This window comes from Ursus maritimus, unplaced genomic scaffold (assembly GCF_017311325.1).
Source record: "Ursus maritimus isolate PB19 unplaced genomic scaffold, ASM1731132v1 scaffold_8, whole genome shotgun sequence".
NCBI lineage: Eukaryota > Metazoa > Chordata > Mammalia > Carnivora > Ursidae > Ursus > Ursus maritimus.
In genome coordinates this window covers 20,996,334-21,011,483 of record NW_024426996.1, presented here as the reverse complement: position 1 = coordinate 21,011,483, position 15,150 = coordinate 20,996,334, and the positions used below count along the sequence as shown (strand labels likewise).

The 15,150-nt window shown below is 41.5% G+C and overlaps 1 protein-coding gene across 3 annotated transcripts in view; it reads left to right on the top strand.

The window, feature by feature from the left end:
• The first annotated feature begins 7,590 nt into the window (after positions 1–7,590).
• BMP2K (BMP2 inducible kinase) overlaps positions 7,591–15,150 on the top strand; it is a 124,541-nt gene continuing 116,981 nt past the window's right edge. For all 3 annotated transcript variants that reach the window (XM_040625284.1, XM_040625285.1, XM_040625283.1), the window contains exon 1: positions 7,591–7,777. In XM_040625284.1, coding sequence (XP_040481218.1) covers positions 7,606–7,777 — 172 coding nt within the window. In that variant the 5' untranslated portion in view covers positions 7,591–7,605. The remainder of the gene's footprint in view (positions 7,778–15,150) is intronic.

Below are 15,150 nucleotides of genomic sequence, written 5' to 3'. Positions count from 1 at the left end.
AAACATTAGCTGGGTGTTGTCATGGTAAATGGGAAAAATGTTTCTAATCTGTCGTCGTAAGTAGGCCCGCTGCGGTCAGCAGATAAGAGAGAGAACAAGAATAAGGTATGTGCTGAAGTGTGAACAACTAAAAGGTTAAAACAAGAAAAGCATACTTGTCCTTTAAGAATGATTTCCTTGAATACTATTTTTAGAGCAACATGCAAATATAATAATTGAAGAAGGTCTATGCAAATCAAATTGGAAATATTACAATATAAGAAGTGTGTACACAAATATAATTTTCATCTTGGCTTGAAATATGCATGAGGGTGTTGTTTGATCTTCACCCAGATGAAAACAAATGATGATATTCACTTTCATATAATATCCAGTCACACTTCATAAAGAGTTTTCAGAGGAAAGATATGTAATAGGACCTTCTTCTCTTTTACCTTTAAACAACAGAACAGTCAAATTTGTCTTGGTTTACCTAGCCTCTGGTCAATTGTAACTCTCCCCTCAAACCATCTGTCTTTAATTCCTTTCTGCGAATCCAAAATGCAATTAAAAAAAGATGTTTTTCAAAACGCCAATTCAAAGTGGCATTTATTATTCAGGTACTTTGACCATCGAATTCAATAAGTGTTTAGCACCCATAATGTGACTAATCGGGCTCTATGTGCAATGGAATTACTCAAAAATAAAAATATACACACTGCGTATTATGCTTGACAGTTAAGACTTATATAACCTGACCAATTAAAGTGCACAGTGTGCTAGGCTTTGCCCTTAGACAAAATGCTACAGTGGTTTAGAGAAATAATGGGTTATTATGAAGTGGGGAAGTTGGGAAAGAACTTCCTAGAGGAGGTAAGTTAAGTTGGGAAAGTTGCATACGTCTAATGCAGATGAGGAAGAGGGAGAGATAGTGTTTGGGGTCAGGGAAACATCAAGAATAAAAGGAAAAGGGTGAGATAAATTAGCTGGTAGGAAATAAATCAGCCTCTTAGAGCAGATATGTGTGGGGACCAGGCTTCCATTATAGCCTCAGTCTTTGCTTTTAGATTCACTTCCGGTTTTAGAGCTCTCCCCTCTCACCTATCTCTGTCTTGATGATATTACTAAGGGCGTTCTTTTGCTTGTGCTGTCCTGATTTTACCCGTTTAAGTTTTCCACTCCTTTCTTATAGTTCTGTACACCGAGCAGTTTCCTATTTCCTCTTTTGTTTTTTAGCTACCTGCATTTCTCCCCTTTAGACTGTTCACAAAGATCCAGGAAACCATCTAGGTTTAAGCTGACCAATGAACTTGAGTGCCACCAATGTTTATTAAGCACTTTCTAGGGGGGCAGGCATGTATAGATGAAGGCGGCATGGTTCCTACCCTCCTGAAGCTTTCAACCAGGTAAAGGCTCTTTTGTGCCCCAACTCTGCTTATATTATGCTCTACTACAACTGCAGGTTAAAGTAGGCCAAACAAAGAAAAAAGTAAAATGACTTATAAATGCTAAGAAGCCTGAAACTCAACCCAAAGAAGAATCTAGATTGTATCTGTGAAGCAACTGTGGTGAAAAGGTGACATGGTAGTTTGAATCCTAGCTCTGTCACGTGTAATACAACTTTGAATAGGATGATAAAAGAAAGGGGAACTGACATTTCTATGTGTCCAGCACGATGATTGGTATTGATTGTATATTATTTAATACTCATAGCTCATATCACTTCCCAGCTCCCACTTCAAAAAACAAAAGTAAAATCAACAGCACCACTAAAAACAAAATAAAAAAACATATTCTTCCCATTTTATTTTATTTTTTAAAGATTTTATTTATTTATTTATGAGAGACAGAGAGAGAGAGGAAGAGAGAGAAGCAGGCTCCCTGTTGAGAAGAGAGCCCGATGAGGGGCTTGATTCCAGGACCCTGGGATCATGACCTGAGCCGAAGGCAGACACCCAACCAACTGAGCCACTCAGGCACCCCTATTCTTCCCATTTTACAGATGACCAGAACTCAGGTGTAGATAAAGCTAAGAAGCTTGGGTTTTCAGACACATCTGAGATTTGAGCCTGGTCTCAAGCCCCCAGCCCTACCACTTACTAGATTTTAGGCTAAGTTACTCATTCATTTATTGAATACTCACTATATGTCAAGCACATTGGTTGGCATAGGATTTTAAGAAAACAATGTGACATGGTCCCTTCCCTTAAACTTCTTACAGTGCAGTAGAGGGAGACAAGCATGTAAGGAAGCCCTTGTAATTACGTGATAGGTGTAGTTCTGGAAGTCTACAAAGAGTAGTGTGAGGTACAAATGAGTTCATTCTACCTGGGACTGCCAAATGGCAGAGGTCAGGAGAGCTTTCACATGGGAGGTGGCCCTGGAGTTCCACAGAGTCACCCATTAAATCAGGTGATTATGAGATAGAACAAGACATTCTAACTGGAGTGAGCACTGGGGCCTGAAACAGGATGGCAAGAAATGAAGGTGGTTCAGGGTGCCTGGAATGAGAGTCGGGAGTAATAATATTCACTTCCCTTGTTAGAGGATACATAGATAACACTTATAAAGTGTTAAGCATAATGCCTGAGACATACTAGATGCTCAATAAATGTTTCTGTTCCTCTTTCAGATGCTCCATTTCATTATATCCCCTTCCAGCCCTGAAATGCCATGATTCTTACCATACTGTATGAGTTTGTATGTATTGGTTCATACACTGTCTTATACATTGTACATGTTCAATAGTCTCTACCACAGTTGGCAGAAGCCTGGGTAAAACAAGATGTGAATTTTGATAAAGGATTGAAACAAAAGCTGAATTCAGCTTCAAGCCTTTCTTTCTCTGTCCCTCTATAGTAACTTGAATACAGTTTTACTTGTTTATATGTGAATGTTGTGGAAGTGTAGAGATTCAGCATTAGTTAAACATACTGGGACATAATTCAATATTTTACCATGGGAACTGCTCACCTGCTCCCCAAACCAGAAGAGCTGCTTTTCTGTCCCCGAAAGTTTCTGAGATCATAACCTCAGCCACATTGCTGGGTGGAGATTTGAAGGCAACATACCATACAAGCACAATCTTAGAGCTCATCATTTCTGTACTGAGTTAACACATGTAATTCACATTAAAATAGCGCTGATACATCACATGTATCCAACAAGAACTGGTTCTTATTTTACATTCTGCTAAGGTTTTATATAAATGTACCTGGGAGCAGGGTAGGAGCAGGGTAGTAGAGCCTGGCCATGGGAGGGAAATACAAAAGGTAGCTAGAAGAGGGGGGGCAGGAACATATCCAAGAGTGTGACTCTAATCCCACTAGGACAAATACTTGTTTAGGCAGGAAGATATCCTTGATGTGACATGTGAGCCTGAGGTGCTGTATATCCGTGGAATCTCCTCCACGCCCCCCCCCCCCCCCCCCCCACCAATTTGGCTGGGATGGCCATCGGAGTGCCTCTTCTGATGGTGAAGTTGTCCACCTCTTGTAGTCTTTTTAAAAAGCATGGTCAAGCTCTAGGCAAAATTCTATCATAAATGAATTTCATGTCAAATAATTCACTTTTTCCCTATTTCGAATATTTGTGAACAGCTTGGTATTTTAAACCACACCGTCAGATCGATTTTTCTTAGATGCATATAAATTTTGACAAGGTATAGTGATGATGTTGAGAGTTTTAACAGAAGATAAAATATTGGTGACATTAAAAAACACATTTTAAGATAATGGAGAGATGTATATATTCTTCTAGTGGACTTTGGGACTTTTACTTTTTTGGAAAGCAAAGATATGGTCATTTAACTAGGTATAAAGAAATACTGTTAGGGAAGGATAATTATTCCTAACAGTAAAGCATAATAAGGCTAATAATGATAGAAGGTACATCATCAAAGGAAAACATTGACTTGTGAGGAAGAAAAAATGATTAATCAGGCACTGGAAGAGATGACTTATAAAGCTAATAATGACACTGGAATAAGCCTTTTAGGATATACATATTTTGTTTGATCCATGCCAGTTTTTCTCACTCCACACATCTTTGAGAGCCACCTTAGTGTAAAGTAGATGAGGGTCAAAGTAACAAAAAGGGTAATAGTTTTCCACTAGAAGGCAAAAATACAACAATAATCCCTCCTCCCCCCTGCCTGTTTCAGGATCTTGGAATCTTTTAGTTGGCTACAATGATCTATTGACTTTATCAGAATATTGTAACATGAAACCATGCAAACCAATCTATTTAAAAAAAAAAAGTCTTTAAAGGGAGACAAACCATAAGAGACTCTTAATCATAAGAAACAAACTGAGGGTTGCTAGAGGGTAGGGGGTGGAGGGATGGGGTAACTGGCTGATGGGCATTAAGGAGGGCACATGACGTAAAGAGCACTGGGTGTTATATAAGACTGATGAATCACCGAACTCTACCTCTGAAACTAACAATACACTATATTAATTAATTGAATTTAAATTAAAACATTTAAAAAAAGTCTTCATTATGTGGCTACCTTCCAACTATTTTTATAGCAGTACAGCTATAAACATTTGAAATATTAAGATAGGTATAAAAAACTAAAATGTAATTTTAATCTTTTACCTTTATTAAACTATTCTATATCTGTGTACTTACTGTAAGTTACCTCAATGACAGTATTTTAGAGGATCAGAATTTACATTATTCATACATTTTTTCCTAGAGATTTTATTTTCCAGTAGGAAGCCAAATTGGATGTTCATCTGTAACCATGGTTTAAGAATGAGCACAAAACTAAGAGACTAGAATTCTCAATAGAGTTTCATATATTGGTATCTCAATTTCTGCCTACAAATCTGTTCAAGGATACTCATCCTCAATTCACAAAGCTGTAGGAAGATACAATGTGACAGTTAATTTCAACATCTTTTGGTGGTAAAAGTGTTTGTAAATGTTGGCATTTTTGTTATTAGTAATACAATGTTTTTGCTTTCTTATTAAGCAATATGTTAGTAGCTGTCATAGAATATTGTGGAGTTAAAATTGTCAAGATGAGAGAAAATTTAAATTTTATTACATTTTTGGTGAAAAATTAAAGAACACATTGCCTGGTGTTACCGGGGGACTTATGCCTTAAACTAATTATAAGCTTCCATATTAGAAGGGGGTTGTATGAATTTCTTCACCACAGCAATTGTGGTAAATCTGCTCCCCAATTGATCATAGGAGACTTTTATTCTTTTTTTTTTTTTAAGATTTTATTTATTTATTCGACAGATATAGAGACAGCCAGCGAGAGAGGGAACACAAGCAGGGGGAGTGGGAGAGGAAGAGGCAGGGTCATAGCGGAAGAGTCTGATGTGGGGCTCGATCCCATAACGCTGGGATCACGCCCTGAGCCGAAGGCAGACGCTTAACCGCTGTGCCACCCAGGCGCCCCAGGAGACTTTTATTCTTGTATTGTGATTAGGTGTAGTTGCATTAGGCCCAAACTGTTTGTTAGGCTGATACCAGTTTTGAATTGTATGAAATGACTAAATTTCTCCATTAGTCTGCTTGAAAAATAGAATTCAAATGTAGGAATGAGACTCTGCAGTGAATCTCTACAGTAAGGAAAATGGTCAGCTTATTTCTAAATGGAAATCCCCAATTGTCACACCACATCAATCATCTGACATATAATCTGACTTCCATTGAGCTGGAATGTACTTTAAAGTTCAGGTCTCTGGATGAAGAATTTTAGCTTAGTGGGTTATGCAGGAAAAATGCCTAAATCCAGAGCACTGTTTTGGCATTGGTAGAAATAGCTTCTCTTCAAATAGCAGAGGGGAGGAAAAATGTAAGATTATTAAGCTCAAAGTCTTTTGCCTAAGCACATCTGCCTGTATTCCATTAACAAGTTGGACAAAGCAATAGGGGTAAGGATAGAACCACTTTCATCTCCTTTCATAGAAGGTTCATACTGGAGTCTTGTAGGCACAACTTATTTGGTCTACACTGAAAAAATTTAGGAAATGCCATATTAGAAAAAAATTCCAGATATCTGGTTTCTCTTTAAGAAATTGGAACCCCTGGCCACAGTGGGCCTGTATTCATAGGGCTGGGGTTGTGGTGGTGGAAAGCAGGCTGACGCTGAGAATCGGGTGCTCTCTTTACATATGCTCTGTAAATTGTCACTCTCTTACACCCCCCAACGTCTCACATCCATGCTCAATTTGCCTGCCTCATTCTGGCAGGCACCGAGATTCCTGCAGTTTATGAAATGGATGCAACGAGCTTTTGAAGGTGGGCACATCTCTTTGTTAAACGAGGGACGGGGAAAATTCAACGGCTGGTTTTGCTTCCAAACACTCCTAAATCTGCCGTTTTTCAATCTCATTTTTCAGAATGGCCTAAAGTACGAAACTAGGTATTGAAGGATGGACCTTGTAGTCCCAGTTCCACCACTGTCCAGCTGTGTGACCTTGGGCGAGTCCATTAAGTTCTCTTGGCCAAAGGCCATGAATGGTCTGTAAACGCACACAATACCTGTTTCGACTATCTCACACGGCTGTTGCACAGCACACCAGATTTTAAAAGGTACTCCTAAGCAATTTATAAACCGCAAAAACGCTTCCCAGCACAAGCGCCTGTTACAGAGTGCGACACGGTGGCTTTAGAAGTTGGGTTACTGGAATCCGCTCTAGTTCCGTGCTGCTCCCACCTCCCACGCTCGAGGGTGGGCGAGCGGAAGAAGATTCTCAGGGGAGGTCTGGAAAACTGACTTAGAAATGCAGCGAGAAGTTCCTTAGCGGGGGTAAAGTTGTTGGCGGCATTTTTAAGCATCCAGACTGACACACCAACTCCTTGCCGAGATGACAGACCCTGCCGCACGGCCAGCGCGGGAACCGGTCCCCCGGCCACCTCCCACCTCGAAGCCAGGGCCAGAGACCTGACCTGAACGCTCCCAGCCGGGACCCCAGACCCGACACCCGGACCTCGCCCTTGTCCCCAACCCCCACAATCACCTCCCCGCCCCCCTTCCCTCTCCACGTGACAAGTGCCGGAACCGTCACTTCCGGCGGCGCGGATAGCGCGCCTGCGCGGGGCGCCGGGCCTCAGAGAGCGGTTGGCAGCGGCGCCGCACCGCCAACGGCCGCGAGTGGCGAGCGGCGTAGGTCCAGCTCTGGCAGCGGCGGCGCCGCGGGCTGCGGTCTTGGGGGTGTGCGGCCGGAGAGGTCCAGCCCACTCCCCGGAGTGGCCGGCCGCCCCGCCCCCTTCCCCATCTCCCTCCCTGGGGCTCCCCCACTCCCAGGCTCGCGCTCCCGACGCTTAGTGAGGCGGCTAGGGCGCCCGGGGCGCTCGCGGAGGCGGCGGCGTTGCCCCCGCACTCGGCCCCGCCCCCTCGCGCCCCGCCCCGTCCCCGCCCTCTCCACCGCCCTCTGCGGGAGCCGGGAAGCTGCAGCGGAGCCGCGGAGCGGGCGGCTGGGCCGGGGCAGTGCGCTCGGGGCGCGCGGGATGTGAGGCTCGGCGGGCCGCAGCGCGCACGGACGCTCGGACGGGCGAGGGGCGGCGACCCCTCGCGGACGATCGGCCGCGCGCCGGGCGGAGGACTAGCTCTCTCGCTCGCCCTTGCGCGCGTCCCGCGCCCCCCAGCGCGCCGGCGGGACCATGAAGAAGTTCTCTCGAATGCCCAAGTCGGAGGGCGGCGGCGGCGGCGGAGCGGCGGGTGGCGCGGCCGGCGGGGCCGGAGCCGGCTCCAGCTCTGGCAGCTCGTCCGTGGGGGTCCGGGTGTTCGCGGTCGGCCGCTACCAGGTCACCCTGGAGGAGTCGCTGGCCGAAGGTACGGGCGCCTGGGGAGACTCGGGCAGGCAGGTGAGGGAGGGCTGGGGTGTGGCGGTGGCTCTCCGGATCCTCGCCCGCTTCTTTCCTCGCCCCCTCGGCTTACTCTTCTTCCCGCTTCTGCCTCCTTTGCTGTGCCGGCGGGGGCTCTTGAAGAGTAGCTCGGGTTTTCCGCTGTTAAGCCGGCTTTTCTCGCCGCTGGCAGCTCTGACCGGTGCGCAGTTCTTTCATTACTGAGTTTTAAGTCATTTTCAGTCCTCCTTGACGCGAGGAAATAAGTAGAAAACGTCCTAGCGAGTGATGTGGTGTCATGATTGGACCAGTGACTCATCGGAGGGTCAGATTGTGCAGGATCGAGGCTCTGCTCTGCCAGCTGTGGCTCAGGCGGCTGTAGTGCGTTGGCCTCTACCTCCGAGTCTCCACCCGCGCTGCAGGGTACAGGACCCTGCCGTCCGCGAAGTCGAGCAGGGTTTGCGCCTACTCAGTCATCAGTTGGAAAACCAGTTTATTTCTGTGCGTGCGCTTGTGCATGTGTTGGAGGGGATACTTTGCCCCAAATTCAGTTAATAGGTTGCTTTGGAGGAGCAAGTAAACTTGAAGTCCATTTATCTTTGTTTTTTAGACTCTTCATCAGACAAGGTGCTATTCATACCCTTTCGATATGTCTCTTTGGTGCTTTAAAAGGTGCTAAGAAAGCAGGTTAACTTTGACTTGCGAAGTTGTGCGTTCGGTCCGTCATTATCATTACCAGGCTATGTCAGCAGTTGCAAGTCTGCTTACAAGAAAGCTTACTCCATTTAAAAAACAAGATCCTGAACTTTAGTTTTTTATTTCTTGTAATTGGCTTGTAGAAAATATATTTTCTTATTTATTACATGCTTCATTTGATCTTTGAGCTTTTAATTGCAGAGTATTACAAAATGAATACTTTAAAAAATTCATGAGAAATAATTTGTTGATAAATGGCCCTTTTAAGTTCCAAGGTTAAGAGAAAAGAAATTAAAGAGAATAGTTTTGGTTCTCTGAAAGTCAGACATTGATGTGGTTTGGACACAGTAGACTGAGAGATTCCACTTATGTTTTTTGAAATGCCATAAACAATAGCACATTAGTGCAAAAGAAGAATCTGAAGGTTTTTGTCTATAAAATATTTAAAGAAAAAGAAATCTTGAATTATTCAGGGATGGGTGTCATTGTTTTACAAGCCATTGCCCCTAGTAATGAGCCTAGCCAAACCTTGGAGAGGTGGGAGAAGGATCCTTAGCTTCTCAAAGAATTGGAATATATGGTGATTGGTTTTGATAGACAGATGTACTGTGCTGTAAAATTTCCTAGCTCTTTGTTATACATGGATTTCAAATGTTAGATTGAGTTGTGGGTTTTAAGAAGACATGGCTGTTAACTCACATGCTGTACTTATTTCTTTGAATTGTAGTAACTAATTGAAGTGTGGCTTGAATAGTATTACACTCACTTCATTTCACAAAATCCCAGATGGGTTTTTAATTTAGTAGAAAGAAAACATTGATGTTTCATCGAACTAGACTTTGGATTTGTGGCTTCTATCACTGCTCCAGGCATATCCTATCATTACACTAAGCAAGTCATTTTCAAGAAAAATTAAGTAATTTTGGAAAATGAAAATAAAAATGGAGTATTTCCAAGGGGGAGCGCTCATTCAACCACAAAAAATTAAAAAGAAATTAAGGACTAATGTCAGTGTTTGAGTGTTCAACTTTTGCTATAAATTTTGTCATTTTTCTTGGGAAAATCCATAATCAACTGCAAGCAGTAGCTGAAGAAACTGTTTTGGAAGGTAGGACTTCCCCACCCAACACTCCAACTCTTGGACTAGACTTTATTTAGTCTTCTCTGGAGGGGAGGGGAGACTTTTTTCCCTTGTGTATTTCTTTTCTCTTCACACACACAACTGAAATTACCTATATTCAGTTTACTTTTTGATCCTGACAGTTTCTTCTTACTTCAAATGCTTAATATCCTTTCTTTTCCAAATAATTTAGACAATTTAGACAAGATGTTTAAGTGCAAAGTCTGGTTCACACTCAAGAATGGTCATTCAATAATTGATAGATACATTTGCTGGATTATAAGATTAGGGCAAGTGGTGGGAAAAGGCATTAGAGTTTAGAATACTTGAATTGGGCAGAGGTACGCGTACCATTTAGTGGGATAAGGGGTAGAAACAAAGACAGACCGAAAAACAAACTTGATAGGTTTTACTTTTTTTTTTGCCTTGGGTCCTTGTTGTTTAAACAGGGCCAAGACTGTAGGTGCTGTGCCCTGAGGTGTTTTTGCCATGCTACTGCAAACATAGGCATCTTGTTCAGAATGACCTCTGCAGTGTCGTTAAGTCTTCAATAAATCTGCTGTTCTTTCTCTCTGTCTCATATTCTGTCTCATATACTATCTCCTTCTCTTTCTCTTTCTAAGTATATTTATATTTACATATTTGATTCTGATTGTTCGGGGTAGTTATGTTTTGTAAAGTCACTGAACAGTGAGTAAGTACTGATCCATTGCCCTTGAGAAATACAGGTGTAAGATCCTGCAAGTCCCTGTTCACAGCATTTTTGTCAACCAGTCAATATATTACCTTGTTTTATGTGGGTTTCTGTTTAAAGATCTTATTTAATATTGTTGACTCATTAAAACAGTTTATGGCTAACAGTGCTTAACTCACGTCTAAATAAAGCTTATCTAAAAGACATTATTTTCTCTGTGAGGGACATCACAGCCTTCTTGAGCTTAGGAATGCTAGCTGACACTTTGGCACTATGCTTGGGGTCATTTTAAACAATGTAATCAATAAAACACAAAAATGAGAAAAACATAGCACTAAACAGACTTCAGAAAGGCCCTTTTTTATAAACAAGGCAGAACGGTATCTTGTTGACTCCAGCTGGCCTGCTCAAAATTTTCAGCACTATGCTCATGTCTGCAAATGATCATGAAAATGCCATTGTATTGATTTTGGGACTACAGATAAATTTTAGTGACTATGTGAATTTACAAATATGGAATCCCCAAACAATGACAATGAACTACGTATGTATGTATACATATATGTGCATAATATTTGTGAGTGTAAATATTATAAGGTCACATGTGTATATATATACACCTAATATTTATTTATTATATATTTAATTAAAGAAACAGATTCTCAGAGATATACTTATGTTGTATGTTTAAACTGTTGGAGCAGTTTCTTCTTTGAAATACACACTTTGTATCATAGTCTCTAGTGAAGTATGCGTGTGTTTGGAAATGCTTATTACACCTTGCACCTTTTTAATTCCTGCTCAGAGTTTAGAGGACTAATATTTTGGAGCATTTTCATTCCTTTTTTTTTTTTTCTTCCAAAACAGTTTAGTTTCAGGAGTGCATGCTAACCAAATCCAATTTGGGGCTAAAGAAATCAGATAGAGCCATATGTAAATTTTAGCTTGAAACAGTGTCAAATTGTCAAGTGTATATAATTCATGGGGCTGGCTTTTTGGTCACATGCCTCCATAAGCCTTCAGTGCTAGTTAGAGGATTTAATATTGATTGATAATGGGAAGAAGCTGGTTCCCAATATGTTTGGTTCTCAACGTTCTAAATGTGTTTGGTACAAAGTGCTTAAATAAATGGGGAACCAGGAGACCGGGACACTATCCATAATTTGTTGAGGTAATCTAATTATGAGGTTCTGGGGGGCTGGATAGGAATGGTGTTTTGAATATGATTGCATGGGTAAGGATAAGACTTTCTGTCATGGGCATGGAGGTTGTTGGTACTGTCAGTACAGGTAATTGGGAGGCCAGGAATTTACTGCAGAGTTCTGTAGAAGGAGCTCGGTAGCTCTCTCAGAGTTAATGGCTTAGATTAGGTTAGTTTAGGCTAAGTGTTAACCACTTCTCACTGTTAATTTTACAGGAAGGTAGTAATGTACATTTGATTTTACCATATAAATTAATCTGAAAATGATGGATTTAAATATGCTCTTTCATTTGCAGAAATTATCTGTGGCTACCCAGTAACTTATGAGTTAAAGTTTCTGAGAGAGAGTAGAAAAAGCAGAAGGGGAGAATTTAACAAAAATACTGACAATTGTTGCTACTCCATAACTATTTGTTAAATGCCTTTTGTGTGCCAGGCTCTGTAGTAGGTGCTATTCATACAGTGGAGAACAAACAGATATTTCTGTGTACGGAATTTACAGTCTAGAGACAGTCTAGATGATAATTGTCATGCAAAGAAAGCAGAGGGTTTAAGGAGAGAATAACTGGTTCAGTTTATATTGAAGGGTCAAGGAAGACCTTTTTAAATATTTTACCAGAAATCTGAAGTATGAGAAAAATTAGGTAAAGGCAGAGTTGTGAAGGTGGGGGTGGTGTGGAGTATGTTAAGAAGAGAGAAGTCTCTATGTGAGGAAGTTTTAGGAAGTGAACTATGCCCGGAGCTGGGGACTATAATGATTGAATCTCTTGGAGGAAGGACCCAAGATGATGTTGGAAAGGTGACCAGGATCCAGGACTTTAGGATTCCAGATTTTATCTGAAAATGCATTGGGAAGCTACTGAAGGATTAGGGCAGTTACATGCTCTGATTTGTATTTTTACAAGATCGCGGTGATTGCTATATAGAGAGTGGTTGAGAGGTATACAGATGATTAGTTAAGATGGTGGCGGTGGGAATGGAGGCTGATGTTATAATGCTTAAATGGGAAGACCTGGTGATGGATTGGATTGGGGGAGGATATTGTAGGAACTGTGAAGAATGACTTGCTTATGCAGTTCTTGGGTTGGAGGTACCATTTGCTGAGATGGGGAAGAGTAGAGAAGGAACAGGTTTTTTTTGGTGTGGCGGGGTGGGGGGGGGAGTTAGGAGGCTGTCCAGGAGTTCCAGACATGTTTAGTTGAGATATCTGGGAGGAAGTAAGCATCAAGTGGGAAGCTGAGTATGTGGTCTGGTACTTAGCAAGGGTGTCTGGGCTTAGAGATAGGTATTTTTGGTAAGTGAACATTTGGCTGTTCTTGAAAGCCCTGGGAGAGGATAATGTAGGGAGACAGTATAGAATGAGAAGGCTCTCACTGAAGGACTCTGGTAGAACATTGGTCTTAAACATTAGTGTTCATCAGAATCCTTTGGAGGGCTTGGTAAGCCACAGATTGCTGAGCCTGACCCCCAAGGTTCGATTCCATATCTGGGTAAGGCCCATAATGTTCATTTCTAACAACTTAATGAAGCTGATGCTGCTGGTCCAGAAACCTTACCTTGAGAACCACTGATTTAGAGTAAAAAGGAGCTGCCAGAGAGGTAAGAAGAATACCAGGAGAATATGATGCTTTGAAGAGGAGGAAGTGACTTGTGTTGCGTGAGAAGTCATCTTGATCACATATTTTGGTCACGCGCTCACAATTATTTATGCTTAGTTTTTTTTTTTTTTTCCCCAGATTTTATTTTAAGCAATCTCTACACCCAGTTTGGGGCTCGAACTCACAACCCCAAGATCGAGAGTCACATGCTCCATGGACTGAGCCAGCCAGGCGCTCCCCCTCCCCCATGCTTAGTTCTTAACCTACCTTTTAAATCTTAGCTCTGGTTATTTCCTGATTATACTCTGCTTGTCACAGTGTGCTTCATTCCCTCTTGTTCTGTGACTGGAAGTTGTATTTACCTATCACTACTTTGCCTGTGTAATCCTAGCTGCTAGTTATGATCACTCCCTTCTTCCTGTGGACATTTGTAGCTATTTATTTGCCATTTCCCCCTTATCACATTTAATCTTTTTCTTGAGATACAATTATGTAAGCACGTGGAAATACTAAGGTGGTTATTGTTCCTGTCTCATTTCCTTTAGCAGATAGTAAAATTCTTGAGGCTAGAAGTACTCTCTATTAATTGCTTTTTGAATCACACAAATTGCCTTGTCATATCATGGACATTCAAATTCTTTTCAAAGGAAACTATTTTTGACCTTTTTTTTTTTTTTAATGAACACAGATGAAGTTCTTCAATAGAATTTAAGACCTAATTTGCAATTGAAAAGCACCAAGGGAGGGCTCTTCAGTTTTTTTTTTTTTTTAAAGATTTTATTTATTTATTTGACAGAGATAGAGACAGCCAGCGAGAGAGGGAACACAAGCAGGGGGAGTGGGACAGGAAGAAGCAGGCTCATAGCGGAGGAGCCTGATGTGGGGCTCGATCCCATAACGCTGGGATCACGCCCTGAACCGAAGCCAGACGCTTAACCGCTGTGCCACCCAGGCACCCCAGGGCTCTTCAGTTCTTGTCCCATCAGAGGTCTTCTGCTTAGGTCAAGGGACCCTGAATTTCTACTTTGGTGAAGACAGACTTTTTTTTAAAACCTGCACATGCATGTTTATAGCACCTTTATTCATCAGTCAAAAGCTAGAAACACGGGCGCTTGGGTGGCTCAGTCAGTTAAGTGTCTTGTCTGCCTTCGCTTCAGGTCATGATCCCGGGGTCCTGGGATCAAGCCCCTCATCAGGCTCTGCTCAGCCGGGAGCCTGCTTCTCCCTCTCCTTCTGCCCCTCCCCCTGGCTGTGTTCTCTCTGTCTCTCTCAAATAAAGAAATAAAATCTTAAAAACAAAACAAAAACCTAGAAACAGGAGGAGTCAGCATCATGGTAGCATAAGATGTACCTCTTTTTTTTTTATGTGGGATTTATTTTTTTATTTTTAATTCCAACATAGTTAACATATAGTGTTATATTAATTTCAGGTGTACAGTATAGTGATTCAACAATTCCATACAGGTGAAGGTAAAACTTTTGAAGACAGAGTTTGTTTAAGGCAAAGTGTCATTTCAGTTAGCCTCCTTGAAACAGCAAAGAAAGAATAACCTGGATGTTCCCTTATAGTTATCTTTCTCTATTGACATATTTTTCTTTATTTTGCAAAGATGGCTGAATTTAAAGAGGGAAAGTATTGTTACATGCAATTATGAAATTGTTTTATATTGTCATGCAATTATGAAATTGTTTTATATTGTACAATTGATTTTGACAATGAGCTTTTCGAGGGCAGGGTCTTATTTATCTCTGTATCTTTAGTTTCTGTCCAGCAATTTTGTTGTTGTTGTTGTTGTTGTTGTTTTGGTTGAATTAAACTCTCAGGAAACATTGTTTTCTTTTTTATAAGATGGAGTTAATATTTATTATGAAGATTGATAGGTAATATGTTATATTAAGAAGATAATGTATGACAGTACCTAACTGCATGCCACGGCTTTCAATAAATATGGGCCAATTTTAGGTTCAGTTTGGTTATCAGCTTTCAGTGAAATCTGCTGTAATAATTTGCTTGTAGAGTAGGTGTTACATTTATCCTGAATTAAGTATCACA